The following is a 13,946-nucleotide window of genomic DNA, read 5'->3' as shown; positions in this document are numbered from 1 at the left end:
CATTACACCACTGTTTATGAGAATGTCGCACTGTATGTAAACATTTCTAATTGGGGAACAAGATAGTGTGTGTGAAGTGGCTGATAGTGGCTCTATGCTAACTAACGTAACCAGCATAGATACTTCAAGGGTCAAATGAGAGGTAAATTTTACATTTGAATAATTGCTGTGCCTGAATATGGATGAAATCAGGATTGCTGTAGGAGTGCATGTTACAGAGTTAAGGTACCTTACTATTGAAAATGATGAAATAATGGGAAGTGCTTTAGCAGTGAGGTAATAGGTTCTGGAAAATACACCCAGCAACAACCTTGTAGGTGTGAAGTGTGAAGTAAGGTTTCTGTATCAGAAGAGTTTACTGTGATTTTTTGCAGTGAATACCGTATCAGTTTTGGTTTATATATAAATTCAGAAAATTGGTATACTTGGAATTGGAATTGCAGTGGTTTTTACTTCGAGTTTTTTTAGGAAACAATTTTTAGTTGTACTAATCCAATGCGAGACTGATACTTTGTTCACCGTAGTTAGAAATTCACTAAAATGATTTGTGGAACTCTAGCTGGTTGCTCTTTTAATTGTCTTTAAATCAAACTCTTGTAATGGAGCATTGACTGCAGGGCTAGAATTTCACTCGAGGCGTGAATCTCTCCGGAAAAACTGAAAATTGTGCTTTTAATACTTTTGATAGTGTAAGAGTCAACAGTATCAGGTTATATGTTAATTGTTTTAACTGAAACATGCTTCTTTGAAAATGCAAGGGGCTGGGGGGAGCACAGTCAAATTTAGAAATTAATATGGTCATGTACTTTCCAAAAGAAGAAAATCATATAGTGCCAAAATGATGACTAGTTATAGGGGCTAATAGTATGGTTGAGTGCTTTTTAGTGTATCCATGTGACATAATATTAAGCTAATGATACTCCAGGTAATAAGGAGGAACTAAAAGCAAATTAAAGTGAACAGAATGAGAATTTTTCCTTAATCTTATTAAATATGCTGTTGTTTCAGTAATTAATAGGAGATAACTTCTATTGTAAGTGGCTTCATTATCACTTGATTACAAAGGTTTTAATACCTTATCCAAATGGTCAGTGTTAAGTACCTGAGCAAGGACAAGAATACAAACTGCAGGAGGCTGATCCAGTATGGTTTATTGGATCATCCCTGTGGTTTATGTACCTTGTTGTTTGCAGTTGTGCTCTCTTAATCCATGGCTAGGTTTAGTGGTAGAGCAGCATACAGATATTTGCCAGCATGGTAACTGTAGGTACTTTTTTTAGCAATTCTGCAGTAAGGGGTATGCAGAACATCTAACCAAAAGTGGAGCAGAAATCACTGCTGAAAAGTTTGAGAGAGTTTGTTCAAAGTGATAATGAAAACAGTAACCACCAGTCTCTTGTTCTCCCCAGCTACATTGTCTTGTCCTTTTCTAACTAGTAGTCATCAAATGGGAATCTTACAAGATATCTTCTGTAGTTGGTCTGGAGTTTAATTGTGTCTCAGATGGAAGTTTCCTTATATACCAAATTGTCGACTGTTTTTTTATTTCTTTCTAGCTTCCATTCTAAATGTATGATCAGAAGACAGGAGGGGACATCCCTTCTTCCTTTGCTTTCTTCCACTAACAAATACTGAGATCTGACTGAAAACTTGTGAATTTGAAAGGCTTGTTGATTTCTGACATGAATGTTTCTAAAAATTCCTTTGTTTTTCACATTCTCTTTAGCAATACTTTACTTCAGTGGAATGTGATAGTATGGGGATAGCTGTTCTGTCACACAAACATTTTTTTATGTTGATCTTTAATGCTCTTAAGGAATGTTGCTGGTTCATGCTTTATCTGCTCTTGGACAACTGTTATCTATTTCCTAACTCTTTTGAGAATTGTGATCACTTTAACCCAGATTTTTAATGAACTTGTTACAGAGTTTGATCTTATTTTTGTTTAATGAATGGTTGGCTATTCCTCTTTAGATTTTAGAAACTGTCAGCTCAATTTTCGTTCTGGGGAGAGGTCATGAATTTACTTTGTTACTGTTGCATCAAATGTACAGAATTTTGCATCTTCTAGAGTGCTGCTTGAACTGAAGGAGTGAAGTAGGGGGGTGGGTGGGCATGGGTGGGCTTATGCTGGCTTGCAGTGAATGTTGATGTGTGGAAGGGAAATGGTTTATCCATTCTATATTTCTCCTGGCTTGTGTAGGATCAGTTTGTTTTGTATAGGCCTAGAAACTGTGTGTATGCGCACAGTATTAGTGTGTATCAATTAATGGACCGAAACCCGTCTTTGGTAAAATTCTAAAGATGATACATGTGCATCATCTTCTTCTAATAAAAATAGCATTTTGGTATGTTAGATTTTTATGATGAACTAAAGGATACAGTTTTGCTTTTTTTAAGAGTACAGAAAGTACATCTAAAAGATATAGGAAGTTCTTTTGTCAGAACTTTTTTAACTTATGGATTTTTTTTTACTAGAAGTTTTATTTAGTCTTATACTTTTATTCTAATAAACAAAGATTTGAAGAAGGTGACAACTTACTTCTTTTACGGTTTCATTGATAGATTTCTTTCTCTCTTCCCTCTCCATTTGATTCTTTCAGTTTATACTGAGGTTTAGCCTTTAAGTAGTTTGGCATCCTGTGACAATTTGTGTTAAAATTATTTCCCAAATAATTTTTCTTGCTGTGGATGAAAACACTTTTAAAATCAGCTGTTAATTGTGAGGGAAGCTAATGAAATAACCATTGATTTGCGGACACTGCACTTGTCTATCTTAGCTCCGCTGTACAAAACAATGCCAGATTGAAAGGGACAGATATGGTGCTAGAGTCCAATCATAGCAGCTTTCTGAAGTTTGTTGCCTTTATTTATCTTATAAACATATATGAAGTCCATAAACTCATTTTTTCTGTTTGTGATTTTAACTTCCTCAAGACGCTGCCTTGCTCTGCTCATTGTTCCTGAATAAAATGCAGGATATAAGAAATTATAATTCTTAATTCTTCACTTAAAGCAGTTGGTACTAGAGTGTTATATTAAAAGTAGAACCAGGAGTTTAGCAGAACAATTTTAATCATTATGGTTAGGCCTGTGTAGAAGGCCCTTAGCTACTGCATGTTCACAGAAGACATCTAATTGCATCGACATTATCTTAAGCTCTTGAGGGGAAAAACAAACACAACGCAGCAAATGTTGTTCATTTAATCTGTCACTAAAATTTGGTAAATACACTATGCCCAATGCTTCCTTTCTTGTTTCAGTTCTGTAGAAAGTGTTCTGAAAACACTGGTGAAGAGCTGCAGACCGTAAGTGTTTGTTTTTTGCATTTTTTTTAAGCCTGTATCTTTAATACTGCTTTAAGAGGGGGGAAGAAAAGTATTAAAAAAACCTCAAACAAACAGAACTGAAAATCCTAACCTGCCAGCTATTCTTTGGCTGATGTTGTCCCATCTCATCTCTGAGACATAGGGTAGGGACTTTTCTGTTTTACTGCCTTACAAATGATCAATACCTCAGGTTCATAGGTTGCTTAAAATGAAAACAAAATGACAGGCATGTTAAAGTATTTAAACAAAGTGTAAAGTTGTTGTTTGTGTTGGGTTTTTTTCTTTTTTAACAGCCTTGGTTGAAAATCTGTTAATAGTCAAGCCAGGGTATCTCTGGATAAGACTAACATTGCTTTTGCTCTTTTGCTGTAACATTCCCTGGGACTGTGTGTCTGAACTGGTCTTGCTCTCTGCGGTAACTGCCTTTGTTAGAAGCTTAACATACTGCACATATACAGAGAAGAGACTTGCTCGCTTTTATTGACTGTTCATGTGGCCATTTTTGGTTATCTTCTGCTTTCACAGGTGCAGTTGTTTCCCATGCTGTTGTTACTCCATTGAGCATTCCTATAGGAGATGCTGTTCTAAACACAACACTGTTAGTATGAGGAGCATAAGCATAAACAACCTTACACTTCTCCCAAATATATATTTTGTTGTAGTTAAATAAAACCCCTATGTTTTCAATTTTGAGTTGTCTGGGATCTGTTAGGAATACAAAAGCCACTGATAATTCTGACTTAAGGTTGGGGCACTGATAAGGTTACTTCCGGTTGGCCCCATGTCAAGTGCAATAGTTACATTGTATAAACAGTTGTATCTGGTATGCGTTTGAAATACTGCATTGCATGGATATTTAGTTTCTTCTTTTAAAAGAAATAACCAGCATTCTTGTAATGTTTTGATATAGGTTCCTCATGCCTCAAGTAATAATCTTTTTTAATGTTTCACCAAATGTGAATAGTAGTTTGCTTTTGACCAGCCTTTGCATTAAAATGGCTTTGCATTGTACAGAATCTTTTCTGGTTCAACAAGACAAGAATCATGTTTGTGGTCTTAAAATGATGCACCATGATGTCCCTTGATCTTCATTCTGTGTGTTGTGAAGGTTAAGTGGATTTGAGGGCTCCTCTCTGCCCCTGGGTACATTGTCTTACTGTAAAACTAAGATTTATGACGTATTAGTAGATAGTTTTCAAATGTTTAAAAAGACCCAAAATTTAAAACCAAGTCTGTTCAATGGTTTTCTTGCTTTCAGTTATTTTCCAGAAGATGCCACTGCAGAGATGCTGGATGAATGGAGGCCTTTGATGTGTCCATTTGATGTTACCATGCAAAAGGCTATTACCTACTTTGAACTGTTTCTACCTACTACCCTTCCTCCTGAACTTCACCAGAAAGGTTTCAAGTAAGTGTAATTGCATGTCTGTTGGTAGAGTATTCTTTTGCAAATGCAAGCAATTACCTTTTACAGGAGGGCTTGAAGTCAAGCAGCAAAATGAATGGTAGCTTTTAAAAGCATTTTTGGAAGGAGGTCAAGACAGAAATTCTGTTAGCATTCTTCTTTTGTGAAAGTAACCTGGGGGAATCTTAGTACCTATTCTCTAGTGAGTTCTCCCTTCTCTCCAGTAAATCACACAGTATGCAACAAAGTAAGCAACATGGAATTAAATGCACTTTACTTGTGGGACTGTTCCTTTAGAATTAAAAATAATTAAACATAGCACAGGTTTATCCTACCTTCTATTTAAGTTGGGGTAGCTTCTGATGAGTCCTTCGTGTAGGTTGAAGTACAGCTGTTAATACAAACATGAGATTGTGGGTAGAGTTCACTGTCAAGATGTGGAAATATGAGATGGTTGGAAGGCTGCTACAGGAAATGACTTGGAGAAGTAAGGAGAAACATTTACTGGATGGCACAGTATCAGAATAATCTTTAAAGCAGAACTAATAATGAACTTTGAAACACAAGCCAGTGGTATTTAGTGTAGAGATTACTTAGGCTGATTAGGTTCAAAGTGTGTATATATAGTGAAAACTTTCAAGGAAATGAGTGAATCTACTTCATAAAGGGGAAGTTTTGTAAGGGACTTATATAGAGGGTTTGCATCCTTGTATTCAGATGAATTTAGAATAAATGCTTATGACAGTTGTCACTGTCAGGCAATAGGGAAAAAATTTAAATTTTATGGTAGAGGGAAATGAGGTATGATTTATTTTCATCTGTTTTACCTGTGTTGAAATGGCAATATGTAATGAAATGGTGACGCTGAGGTAAATAAGGAAACTCCCAGTGAAACAATTGTGTGAAAGGGGGGGTGGATCAGAGAACAATAAGCGAAGGAGAGGTTAAAGAAGCAAGGACTGAAACTCAGTTTGGGAGTAGTGAAAATGCTGTAGGAGGCAAATTTATACAAGCAGGTCCATGTTGTTCCCTGTCGCTGAATGAGTTAAGGGGCAGGTGAGTTCCAGTGACAACCTGGAAAAGTGAAGGATAAATATCCAGCAAGGGAGCTGCTTTCACTACATAAAATTCTTTTTATTCTATTATCTTCCAGGCTTTGGTTTGATGAATTTATAGGCCTTTGGGTGTCAGTTCAAAATCTTCCCCAGTGGGAAGGGGTAAGTATTTATTTTTCACCTACACTAGAAAAAAAAGAAACCATTTAATTATTCCTACACTGTGCTTGCAAGGCATTTAAGTCCAACAGTGATATAATGGATTTTTTTCCCTTCTGCTTCAAATAGTACAAGAAAGCAGAAACAATTTCATGTTTGCTGGCAAGCAATTACTGGCTGAATAAATGAGACCACGCTTGTGCTTAGTGAACATTGTTTAATGGCTAGCTCAGGCAGCTTTTCTGTCCAGCTTTGGGAATGCTGGTGTTTTCCAGACTGCCTGCTAATGCTTACCATGATGTAAAGTGTTACTGTGATGCCTATAAATTATAATTCAATAAAGTCCCATCATCTTTATCTTAACACAGCTTTCACAGTCCCTAATTTTGAATAGTAATGCTTTGCCTTGACTGCAATGAGTTGTCTTCTTTACTTTAGATACAGTAAATAACCTTTACTTTTCTTGGCAAAGAATACCATTGGGCTATATTTTAGAGGAAAATAGTCTGTCGTGTCCCTGTCTGCCTTTTTTCTGTGTGACTAGACATGAACTTGGGAAATAAAATCTTACTGTTGGGAGAACACCAGCTGAGGTGCTGTTGGTGTCAGCTGACCTGTTCCTTGGCTTTACTGCAGTGAAACTTGGCATATTACCAATTTTTTTCCATACTCAGTATGAGCATAAGCTCATTGGCCATCTGACTCTTTTTACTAATCTCCTACCTATATACACAAGGAGGGCTTCTCTGTTTTTGGAGCACATTCCATTTCTGCCAATTTCCTTGTGAAAAGACTTGTGTGTAGATCTTCCTCTTTTTAGTTATGTTACATCACAAATAAAGGAAGGCAGTCTTTTTTCCAATAGTTGGAAATTGTCTGTATTTGAATAGGAGTGATTGCCAAAGTTTTATCTGAGGTTGTCTGTAGACACTCGTGCATCTTGCTCGTGCCTGTCCAAAAAATAACAATCGTCTTCTCGTTCTGACAGAAAGTCAACAGCCTGGACTTTGATATCATTATTTGGTTTGTTTCTGTCAAAGAGTCTGACAAATAACTGCAGCACTCTTTCACAAGTTATCTCTGATATTTTTTCCCTCTTTCACTATATTCTGACAGCTTGCTTGGAAGGCCCAAAAAATTCTATTTTTACCCTGGAGCTTTCACTTCTTGTTTCCTTTGATGTCTTGTCCACTTTTTAAGGGCAGGCTTGTTCATTTCAAGAATCTTGGATGCAGATAATTAGACATATGAGTTCAATCCAATTTAAGCCTCTGCATGCTGCAAGCTTTTTCTCAGCCTGTTTTGGCAGGAGTTAGACTTGCTGTTTGAAGAGGAGCTATAGAGTCAATTGCATTTGTGCATGGTAAGGTTTTTTTCGGTGTTTTTTTCTAGTATCGAACAAAAAGGTAGATCATTTAAGAAAATGTAGCACTTGTCTTCAGGCTGTGTCAGGTGTGATTGTCCTGAATTAAATTTGTGGATCTTCCAAAGCTATCATGTCCTGCAGACTGAGAGGTGAACAGTTCTGTGAGCATCTGTCTCTCAATTAGGCAGGATTATTTAAGGCCCTTCCTTTCGGCTTCACCATAGTGTCAAGATACTGGTAGAAGCATCAAGACTCTTGAAGACCTGGTAGGTATTTCCCTATTTAGACAAGCTGATAAAAAGCATGCTGGTGGATTATGTGCTTTCTCATGATCAGGATGTGACAGTGAGTCTATCTCCTTTTTTGTTAAGTCTTGATAACACTTCCTTGAGGACATCTTTCACTTCCCTTTTGGACTCATGAGACTGCCTTTTGGCAATGGAGTATCTAAATTGTTAGAGAGAGTAACATACGGCCATCCTGTTTGACAGCTAATGCCTGTGATATTTACTAGTCACAGATACATATACACTAAAGCTTACAAATGAGACAGCCATCAGCCCAAGCAAGCGCACTGGAGTGTAGGATGGATCCTGCTGAAGCTAAATAGTCCTTCAAAATGCGTTGGTGGAGTTTTCTTCAACTTCTATATATAGCTGCTATTTGAGGCCAGTGCCCATAGTCAGTTCACATGAGAGCTCTACTGCTGAGAAAGCACCATGAGGTGAATTGACAGCCATAAGCACTTGTTAAGCTGCTCCAGCTCGGAGTTACTGGGGGTTGTGTGTCTGGCATGTCACTTCCTGATTTAAGTTATCAAGCACCAGGATGGTGCACCGGCAGCCAAAGTGGATAGCATAGGGCCCTTTCCCTTGCCAGGAAGTGGTTTGGTTTGGGGTACCTGTTTATTCTCTTCCTAATCTCCTAACTTCTACAGAGTCTCTCTCTCATTCTTGCCTATAAGAGGATTCCTAATGAGTGTGTTGGTAGGGTTGCATTCTTCAGAATGTTCCTTAGGATGTTTTTCCTGTAACCAATCCAAATAGTCCTTTTTACAAAGGCTGTGAAAGTAGATGGCAGGTTTCTGTTAGATAAGTTGATAGAATTGCCAAGCTAGAGCCTGTTCTGAGTTTGCTTTGTGTAAGCTGTGGGTTTGCTGAGAATCCTCTTTGAACTGTCACCTGGAGCTTGTTCCAGACCTTTGCTGTAGAGATGAATAGTCTGCTACACTCTGTTGATAAAACAGTGTTAGCGTTTGAAGGACTCTGAAACTTAGTACAGGTGTCTTTCTGTAAGCGACTATCGAGAATCTTCTGGAAGCTTCTCTGGAAGCTGTTCAAAAGGGGAAAAAGCTCAAAGCTGCTCAAAAGGGCAAAATACATTTCTTAGCAAAAATTAGTCTTTGACAATATACAGCTCAAGTGTCAGCTTGTCTGTTGTTCATCTGTGGTTCTTCAGACTTGTTGTAACAAAAGGCTGAGAATTAAGAGGGTGGTGGATGCAGCATGCCTTTTCTGTTATGTTCACAGAGCATGCGGAAAGGGGAGTGTGAGTATATTTCTAAAACTGCTGCTAGTAGATCTTTAAATTTTAAAACAAACTTAAGAGATGGGGGTGTGTATTCTGACAGGCTGCCTCTCTCAGAACTGAGATCACAATTACCTGGTCTGTATGTGCTCAGAGGAGTAACAGGTTGCACTCCTGAAGGCAGGAGTTGAGGTGCATTATGGAACGTGGTATTGGTGGCCTCTGATCCAGTGAAGCCTTCCTTTGCAAGTGCTTAAGTGCCATGGGTAGCTCTTATCTTGCATCTGTAAAGTAGATTGAGGGGTTTGTGTGTCTTTTGTTAAAAGTATATTTTAATTAATGTTTCCTCCTTGTCTGGTTGTTTTCAGCATCTAGTAAATCTTTTTGCTCGGTTGGCAACTGACAACATCGGGTACATAGACTGGGATCCATATGTACCAAAGGTACTATTTTTCATTTTGTGGAATTATTTTGTTTACTTTGACATAAGTCTTCAGTGTTACTATGCTAAGAATATTAATTTATATTCCCTGTATGGATCTTACACTTCACTGCCCTGGTTTTTCAAATTAGGTGCATTCATTTGAAGACCTAAGTTTAACTTTAGGAATTTGAGCCATCCTTTTGTAACAGACAGCATTGGAAGTTAATACTGTTCTTGTTTGACTCCAAACCCAACCAAAGCAACAACATATATTACTAGACAAGTGCTGTGTGATTGTATAACTAATTCCATGCTCTTGTGGAAATTGCCCTTGATTATATATATTTATCTTTTGATAAATAGTATATATGGCCTTTGAATTTTTCAGCTTATGGATTTTTAAAAAAGATGTTCATGGCAGTTATATTGCTTAAACAAACAAACACCTTGTTGATTAGAGAGTTAATTTACGCCGACTTTATGGCATATATTAATTAATTTGTCAATTGTTGTTTTATTCTTTTTTTCAGATTTTTACTAGAATTTTGAGGAGTTTAAATCTCCCAGTGGGAAGCAATCAAGTTGTTGTTCCAAGATTCTTAACAAATGCTTATGATGTAGGACATGCAGTAATGTGGATCACAGCCATGATGGTTAGTAACTTTTTCATAAAGTGAAACAAACTAATGCAGAGCTCTAAGGAAGTATGTGTTTAAATTAATGTTTGTTCTGTTTAGCTTTTGCCCAAGTTTTTTTTTTAGAGTACATTGTTTCACTGACAGTTTGGAATGTGGATGGAAAGGTTTATTTCACAGCCACGGTCTGCCATTCTGGGAATGACCAATCAACTACAAGTGCTACTGTGGATACACATGTGGAAGCTGCTGAACATCTGAATGGCTATTTTAGGGTGAACCTTATCAGATAGATGGAAAGAACTTGCTACTTAGTGCTGCACTGAGGGTGGGGAAGGGATGTGATCGATGCTTTGAGGTATTGCTGTGGTGCGAGTGCACACTTATACCTCATACTACTGTGTTACCTACTCATTTTCACTTGTTCCATATGATTGATTTCTGTGGTTTATCTTTTACAGGGTGGACCAAGTAAAATAGTCCAGAAGCACTTGTCTGGACTGTTCAATAGCATTGCCTCTTTTTACCATCCTTCAAATAATGGGCGCTGGCTGGTGAGTTTTTTGCATGTCATGACAATAACTTTGCCTGTAATTTCGATGGTCAAACCTGTCAAATCAAATGTATTGATAGAGGCACCAACAACGTTAGATTCTTCAAACATCTAACCCCCGTGCCTTTTATAAATTCAAAACTTAGCATCTATTTTATATAGACCTAAGAAAAAAGTCAGCACTCTAAGGAGGGTGATATACAGCATCAGTAGTACTTTTGTCACAAAGTTTTTGTGTTATTGACCTATTGTTTCCAAGTTAGCAAAATCTAGTTTTGATTAACCAAGGCAAAATGGATGATTAGTGCATACTAGTTTGATGAAGCGTAACTTTTTAACAGTGTAGCTAGTGGAGTCTTTTGCTAGAGAATGTGAGAATCTCCTGGTGATAGCTGGTAGAAAGTACAGATTGAAGTACTGTCAAAGCAGTGCCAAAGGAGCTGACTTGCTCTAGGATAGGGTATTTGATTACTTGTGAATATGCAGAGAATGCTCTCAAAGATGTCCTGAAGACTTCTAAGTAATCTTGATTGTTGACTACATCCTTTGTATGTTTTTTAATGATATTTTAAATCATAAGGCATAATGCTGGCAGCATAATTCCCAATATTTTGGGAACTAAAGTTTAATGAGCAATTGTGAACATTATAATTTTGAGCTCTTCTGAGTTTTCTTTTTTTTTGGCAGCTATGTCATTTCAAGATATTGTCTTATTAATTCTGTTGTACACTTACCAGCTGAGATTCTGCTACTGCCAATAATTTAATAGCATTTCTTTTATATTCAACAGAACAAACTGATGAAACTGCTTCAAAGGTTACCCAGTGGTGTTGTCAGAAGGTTGCATCGTGAGCGCTACAAGAAAGTGACTTGGTTAACTCCTGTGCCTGATAGTCATAAACTTACTGATCAGGATGTTACAGACTTTGTAGAATGCATTATTCAACCTGTTCTTCTGGCTATGTTTAGTAAAACTGGAAGCCTAGAGGCTGCCCAAGCCCTGCAGAACCTTGCACTGATGCGTCCTGAATTAGTAATTCCACCTGTACTTGAGAAGTAAGTTCTGCAGAAACATTACAACTTCCTGTTTGGGCCAAATGGAAAAGATGGTATTGCCTGGTTGTGTAGTGATAAGATACATTGTATCTTTCTGGTTTTTGTCAGAGTATGTTACAGTTAGATATTGTTTAAAATTGCTGTCATAGCTTCTGACTTCGTAAGCAGATGACTAAAGTAGGTGCCCATGTAAAAGATTTAGTTTGTACTGTTACTAATGCCTTAGTGACTGAAATTCCTCCCTGGCCTAAAAAAAAAAAAGTTTTCTTCTAGGCCTATCCATGTTCCCCCTGGTACGCAGTCTTTTGTACTTTTAAGAACTTGTATAGTAAGAACAGTGGAGAAAGGAGTTTGTCTTCAAAAGCCCTTGCTGAGTTCCATACCTTACCACCTCAATAGTTTGTAAAAACTTGATAAATCAACTCTTAAATGAAAACATTTTGAGCATAATGGCTCCAAGAAGGACAGCAATGGACGCCTGCATTGGGTATGACTGCTTGTTCTGTTTTGAGAACAGACTGAATGTCTGCTCGTTGGTTCAAACTATCACTGGTATGTTTGCCTTGGCTGCAGTTCCAAATTCATTTGGTTGAGCAGATGTAGGTCCTTTGTGCTTTGGGTGACACAGGGCAGGGGTAGCACTATGACTCTGGTTTGAACTGTAGGTTGTTTGTAACAGTGGGAGGTGTTAACACAGTTTGCTCCAAGTACCTAATTTAAAAAAGGTTTAAAAATCACATTAATTTAACAGGTTTTTTTATAAAAAAGGTATGGACTTTCATGTAACATTAAGTAGTGTATACCTTATGTATTTAGATGCAGTCAAGATAAGTTTTCATGCTTGCCATGGGAACCTTAGTCTTTTAAATACATAGCTTACATTAGCTTAAAAGTCAAACATAAAAATCATAATTTTGAATCTAGGAGCCCATGCAGTTACTAATTCCTATGCTGCAGCTGCTAGCAAATTATTTAATCCTGAATTAGTTGTGAATAGGACTGATCAAATGAAAGGAGTATTTTCTAATAGAGCAACTTTAAATCCGTTGGAAAAAAGATAAGAAGAAAATTCTGTAACCATTGAATAGCTTGAATTTTTCATGTAGATATTTTGCGCCCTTTCTGTAGAATACAAGATGTGCAATCCACTTTTCTCTGAAGACTTCAGAAACATTATTATTCCTAATATGACTGCTCTTAAACTTTATAGAACATATCCTGCACTTGAGACATTGACAGAACCTCATCAGCTCACAGCTACCTTAAGCTGTGTAATTGGAGTAGCTCGTAGCCTGGTGTCTGGGGGAAAGTGGTTTCCTGAAGGTCCAACACACATGCTACCTCTGCTGATGAGAGCATTGCCTGGGGTGGATCCAAATGACTTCAGCAAATGTATGGTGAGTGTATATATCTTACCTTTATATCTTAGAAGATAGCCAATTAGTTCACTCTGAAACCTTTTTAAAATATTCTTATGAAAGCAAGTGACTTTTGTTTCCTGAAGTTTTTAACTTGATTTTATTCCTGTTCAGTTTTATTTGTAAAAGATTACTATTACAAGCATACAACTCAAAATAGTGCCTTTGGCTCATTGGACAATGCCAAGTGAATTTTTAACACCAGATAAGCACTGTACTGGCTTTTTGGACAGCTCTAGAAAACAAGTAAAACAGATGTTCCAAAGCTGCTAGCAAATATTCTTAGTCTTTTAAGATCAATGAAAACCTGGTAATACAAAGTATTCGTATTAAGTTAGATCCTAAACATCTTCAGGAATTCCTATTAATTGATATTCAAACAATGTAAGTGTTATGTAAGTGTCCAGTTTTGTAACTTTCAACTCCAGCACAAATTAAGCATTACGCGACTCAGAAAAGGGAGGGTGTTTTGCATCGTTTTGACTGTTAAGTTTTATGTATGAAATCAGAAATAACTGTTGAAGTTTTGGGGTGGAAGAATTAGGCTCTGGATTTTTTTAATGTAATTATTTGCTTTAGCTCCCATACCTTAATTGCAAAAGCTTTCTGATGTGTAGAATACCGTAACACTTAACGATTTCTTTGCAACTCTCAACAGATTACATTCCAGTTCATTGCAACATTTTCTACTTTGGTGCCTTTAGTAGACTGTTCATCAGTATTGCAAGAAAGAGATGATCTTTCAGAGGTAAGAAACTTTTAAAAATAGTTTTCAACTTAATTTCTAGCAATGTAATAGTCTTCAGAGCTGTAACAGGCTTACTAATGTCTTTTTGTATATGTAAGGCCACATAAAAATGCAACAAAGATGTGGGGCATCTTTGCTTCTGGTCAGCGTGGTATAGCTGACGTCAGCATGCAAATTTGCCATATATTCTTAGCATTGCTGCTTAGTAGAGATAATGTTAAATTCAAACAGTTTTTAATATTTTGCATGTCAAAACTTAGCTGCATAAGGC

The 13,946-nt window shown here is 37.1% G+C and overlaps 1 protein-coding gene across 3 annotated transcripts in view; it reads left to right on the top strand.

Annotated features, from left to right (window-relative positions):
* PSME4 (proteasome activator subunit 4) overlaps positions 1-13,946 on the top strand; it is a 67,955-nt gene that overhangs the window by 9,899 nt on the left and 44,110 nt on the right. For all 3 annotated transcript variants that reach the window (XM_051613453.1, XM_051613451.1, XM_051613452.1), the window contains exons 4-12: positions 3,264-3,308; positions 4,588-4,737; positions 5,888-5,951; positions 9,210-9,284; positions 9,796-9,918; positions 10,362-10,454; positions 11,244-11,509; positions 12,720-12,906; positions 13,586-13,675. In XM_051613453.1, coding sequence (XP_051469413.1) covers positions 3,264-3,308; positions 4,588-4,737; positions 5,888-5,951; positions 9,210-9,284; positions 9,796-9,918; positions 10,362-10,454; positions 11,244-11,509; positions 12,720-12,906; positions 13,586-13,675 — 1,093 coding nt within the window. The remainder of the gene's footprint in view (positions 1-3,263; positions 3,309-4,587; positions 4,738-5,887; positions 5,952-9,209; positions 9,285-9,795; positions 9,919-10,361; positions 10,455-11,243; positions 11,510-12,719; positions 12,907-13,585; positions 13,676-13,946) is intronic.

This window comes from Apus apus, chromosome 3 (assembly GCF_020740795.1).
Source record: "Apus apus isolate bApuApu2 chromosome 3, bApuApu2.pri.cur, whole genome shotgun sequence".
Classification (NCBI taxonomy): Eukaryota; Metazoa; Chordata; class Aves; order Apodiformes; family Apodidae; genus Apus; species Apus apus.
Note: the sequence above shows the minus strand (reverse complement) of the source record. Positions and strands in the feature narration are given on the sequence as shown.